The sequence below is a fragment of the Trypanosoma theileri genome, assembly GCF_002087225.1.
Source record: "Trypanosoma theileri isolate Edinburgh chromosome Unknown TM35_Tth_9_V1, whole genome shotgun sequence".
Taxonomy (NCBI): domain Eukaryota; phylum Euglenozoa; class Kinetoplastea; order Trypanosomatida; family Trypanosomatidae; genus Trypanosoma; species Trypanosoma theileri.
In genome coordinates this window covers 418,858-423,641 of record NW_021639851.1, presented here as the reverse complement: position 1 = coordinate 423,641, position 4,784 = coordinate 418,858, and the positions used below count along the sequence as shown (strand labels likewise).

General features: G+C 42.0%; 2 protein-coding genes across 2 annotated transcripts; both read left to right on the top strand.

Annotated features, from left to right (window-relative positions):
• Positions 1 to 173: 173 nt before the first annotated feature.
• On the top strand, positions 174 to 2,033 carry TM35_000092610 (uncharacterized protein; the record flags this gene model as incomplete). The annotated part of the gene is made up of 1 exon (XM_029024500.1): positions 174 to 2,033. The coding sequence occupies one exon, from the start codon at positions 174 to 176 to the stop codon at positions 2,031 to 2,033; it is 1,860 nt and encodes a 619-aa protein (XP_028884277.1).
• A 1,031-nt stretch (positions 2,034 to 3,064) lies between these two features.
• On the top strand, positions 3,065 to 4,783 carry TM35_000092600 (uncharacterized protein; the record flags this gene model as incomplete). The annotated part of the gene is made up of 1 exon (XM_029024499.1): positions 3,065 to 4,783. A coding segment is annotated over one exon (1,719 nt), but the record flags the coding sequence as incomplete, so codon positions are not given.
• Position 4,784: the final 1 nt, after the last annotated feature.

Here is a 4,784-nt window from a genome sequence, read left to right as displayed (position 1 = left end):
TTTTACTAGTTCTGCTTTGTAAGCTCAGAAAGAAAAAAAAAAAATAGGTATCCTGCATCACACATTTTTTCCTTAATTGTATATTATTTTCTAAGAAAAAGTAATATAGTGGGACGGGTCTTTCATTTTTAGGGTAAGAAAAAAGGAAAAAAAAAAAAAATAAACGGAAATAAATGCAAAAGCCACTCTCAGAGGAAGAACGTGCGGCCAAGGAGGCCCGGCTAAATGAACTCCGTGAACAAATGAATGCCCGGGGTGAAGTCTCATCGTCTACACCAGCAGCACATAATGAGTCTATCAATACCTGCGAGAATAATGATGAAGTGTCATCCAGTGAAAATGAAGACTGGGAAGATGAATTTATGCGGGAGATGGAGCGTGAGCAGGAGAATGGTGGTCCTGCTGTCTGTATGTACACTCAAGAAATGGGAGAGCTTATGGGTGAAACAGTGGAAACTGGTGCTAATGCTAGACGATGTACAGTCGGTGATTTTGAGTTGCTTCGTTTGGCTAAAATGGGTGATCTCGTATCTTTCACAGAGTTCGCATCTCTTATGGGTATGGATCCCGTTAATTTCAGAGATAATCATGAACGAAATGCCCTACACTATGCGGCAGACAGTGGTAGTCTTCCTATGCTTAAGTATCTTATTGAAAAGAAAATACCCTTTACGACAGATGAAAAAATGATGACTCCATTGGATATTGCGGCTTTAAATAAACATGAAGAAGCTGTAGAATTGCTTCTGAAAGAATTTCCTCAGGCAGCTCAAGTTATGAAAAGTCATGAGGATGCCGTAGAGGCTTTTATGCGACAACCACCAAAGTTTACAATGTCCAAACCTGTTCCACCTCCACTACAGGATTCCCGTCCACGTGCCTTTTGGAAAAGTGACAAGGAAGGTGCTAACACTTTAAATACTATGAATGAAGTTAAGGTTTCTCAACTCCATGATGCTCAACATGACTTGGTTGTGAGTACTTTGAAGGATATGAGTTTAACCCGTGATTCTCATGGGTTACATAACTGGTTACCTCCCTCTGAACCAACAACACTGGCTGCAGTTCTTCCTCAAGCTACTATTGTTGGAGCCATGCGAACATCCAACGAAGAGGAGGTTTTAACTGGAACAGTTTTGGCAGTCCCATTGGGTGGGTCACTCATAGGCAAGAAAGGTGCTGTTAAGATTTCAAACCCATTTCTGATAACTCAGTTGGCAGTTCATCCTTCAGTTCGTGGAGCCAATATTGCTGCATTAATGATGATTGAATTGGAGAAGTTAATAAAGAATGCTGGTGGTTCTGCTGTTGTTTTTCGAAGTTCACTTCAGTTGCCTGTACAAGCGATCGGTCTAGTGAAGTGGTCTCGTCGAGCCATTGCGCCTTGCAGTGTCTTTAAACGTCGCTACGCTACAGAAGTTTTTCCTGATTTTTTTCAATACGATGATGTTCTTCGTGCTGATGTTATTACTAAAAATGCCTTGACTAAGGTATTTCACGCACAGAAGGCAACTCACAGTAAAGGATGGTGTATTGTGGACCGCTCTAACAGTGATCAAGTTAAACTTGTATATGAATTTATGCAATCTAACGTTCCCAATATGTTTGAATTGGCCTATTTGCCTTCTACAGAAGAAGATGTTCTCGCATCGGTAATTACTGATGGACTTTCCTCTTTTGTTTATGTGTCACCCACTACTGGTGCTATCACAGATCTTGTTGTTTTGCGTGTCCGGGACTCAGTAGGTAAAAACGATGACTCTAAGAGTCTTGCACAATGTGTATACGCTATTTTTACTTCCTTTAAGGGTGCTGAGAAGGCAGAGGAAGTACTTGTCCTCGCTGAATTGCTAAAGTGTGAGACTGTATTAATTCCGAATATGTTTGGTTTTGTAGACAGCGATCTGAGTAAAGCCATGTTTGAGGAGCTACTGCTTTGCCGCGAGTATTTGTACGTGTTGAAATCCAAAACAGAATCCGTGATGCCGCCAACACCCCTATCAAAGGTTGCTATTTCCTGTGCCTTTATTTAGAAGTAAAGATAAACGAATTGCTCCACTGGGCGATGGATGATAGTTGGGTCAGTGTATCTGTGTACGTGTCTATCTATCTATCTATCTATCTATCTATACGTGTGTGCGTGCGTTTTTTTTTTTTTTTTCGTTTGTTTGTTTGTTTGTTTTGTTTTCTTGCTTGTTTCCTTTTTATGATGGTGTGAAATAGCTCGTATCACCTGTGGATAAAATAGAGTATAAGAGGGGGGAACATGAGCACCACCATCACCAGCAGCAGCAGCAGCAGCGGCAGGAACACGAAGAGAAACCAAGTTTTTTTTTTTTGTTTGTTTATAGGTAGATGCAAAGAAGAAGAATAAGTAAACTTTGGCAGCGTGTAGTATGAACCCTCAACATTTTTATTTTGTGTTGTTGTTGTTGTTGTTGTTGTTTTTTTTTTTTTTTGGCTTGTTGCGCAGCTGTGACAGGCATGAGTTCCGCTGGGGAATGTTACCATCCTGCTTTTATACGCGTAAAGGAAAATACAAACGTCAAAAGAAGAATGACGAAAGAAAACAAAACAACAACAACAACAAGGAAAAAAAAAAAAGAGAGCAGGATTTAGCTGTAGTGTGGGCCTGCAGCAATAAAAATAGAACGTAACCGTGACGATGAAAAAGTAATGAGTCACCAGAGAATTAACTATTGATCCCAAACACTATGATGGAAAAGGAAGAAGAAGGGAGTGGGGAACGACAGCGAGTTTCGTTTTTAAAAAAAAATAAAATAAAATAAGCGTTCGCTCTTTGTGTACCCAGTGTATCTCTGTGTGTGTGTGTGTGTTTGTTTCTCTTTCTGTATGTTTGCTGTTGAGGCGTTAACAACGATGACATGTTGTCATCCCTGAGCTTTGATTATTATTAATTTTTTATTATTATTGATATTTACTTTTTTTTTTTTTACTTTGATCTTTGCTTATTTATTTATTTATTTATTTATTTATTTATTAAATGAAAAACTCACTTTTATTTCTCCTTTCTATTTATTTTTTCTATTTTAATGAGAAAGGAATGAGATTTATCAAATACGTATGCCGAGGAGTTCCTCTCTCCACGAGCCCGTATCACATCTCAAAGGGTGGTCTTGCAAAGACGGAGACTTCTTCATACGATGTGTTCCCTCATCTTCTTCTGCAACTTGCACCGGCGTCTGTTTTGGTTTATTCCTCCTCTACAGCAACCCCATATGATAATAATGGTGTGACTCGCCGTTGGCGTTATCATCGAAAAATGTCTGGTTCCGTGCATTCACCTTTCAGCCTTGCTCTTCGTCATTCTGCTACCGTGGCGAGATCACCTGGAGAAGCGAGTGGAAGAGGCGGAGAAATGGAGGAGGCGGAAGCGCTACTGCGAGAACGATTCGGTCCTCAGGCTAAACTGGTGCTTCGACGCTCTCCAAAACGTCACGTCCGGCGTAATTCTTCTGCTGCGGCGGTTCAGTCCATACAAGAGGGAGGAGACGGTGAAGAAGAAGATGTTGTGGAGGAAGAGGAGCCTGTCGCCAGTGCTGTGGGAAGCACTGAACATGATAGTCATTCAAGAAATCCAGAATCATTACAAGACAACATGGAGTATAGGGCCTCCGCAACATGTCGACTGCTTGGGTTTCCGGTTGAACTCGCAGCAGCAAGTGGTCAAGAAGCTCAAGAGGTTTTAGCGTATGTGCTGAATGAAGCACTTGGAAGTGATGTGATTTTTATACATCCACAGCAGAGGTTATCTGCATCATCACAGAAAGGACGAGGTAGATCTAGGGGTCGTGGTCAACAAAGACGGGGAGGTGGTTATCAGCAACACTCAAATACCTCTACCCTCTCACCACGACAGATGGAGTTTAAGGCGATTTTGGATGAATTAAGAGAGTTGTGTGTACACTTTAGTCGAGTGTTAAAGTTCTCTATTAAGTCTCCCCAAGCCACACATCAGAAACAACAACAAGAACAAGAAGGAGAGGAGAAAAATGGAGGTGAGCGTAGTGCGAGGCAGCGTGAATGGCGTTGCCGAGCCTATGTGCGGGATGAGTGGGGTGTCGCACCCAGTTTGACCTTCACAGGTGAAGCACGCGGTCAGTCCGCTAATGATTCACTTATGCGCTGTTTTGCAATGCTTAGGGATCGTTACCGTAGCGAGCTGGACTCCGCCTTTGTGCAATTGGAAAGTGTTCGTGAAGTGGAAGCTTTTGTGCAGCCATGGGGTAAAACTGTCGAAAGTCATTGTTTTGAGGAAAATAACACAGATGAGACAGAATCAACAACGAATGAAAATCGAAAGAGTGGACAGAAAAAGAAGAAAAATGTGGATTCCTCACGAGAATCAGATGTCATAGAGGGAGAGGAGACAGGGTCATCAACGACAGTCTCATTGGAGGAGCAGTACCGAGTTTCGCGACCGACAACATATACTGCTGCTGTTATTGTAGAGGATGCAGAAGGAAATGTTTTTGTGAGTCAAGTGAAGCGTCAGTCTACACCTTTAAGTGCGTATCAGAGCGCATCTATTCAGGCGCTACGCTCTGAGGCATCTCTTTCATCTGATGTTACTATTCTAGATCAGACTCTTCCACCCTCACCTTTGCTTGTTCGCATGCGATGGCAGTTTGATGCAATGGTACAGTACTTGGCTCAACAACAAGGGAAACGACCGGAGGAGTTTGCTGAAATTCGAATTGAAGGAGATGGTGGTAACAACAGCTGCGGTGGCAGTACTACTACTACTACTACTACTACTACTA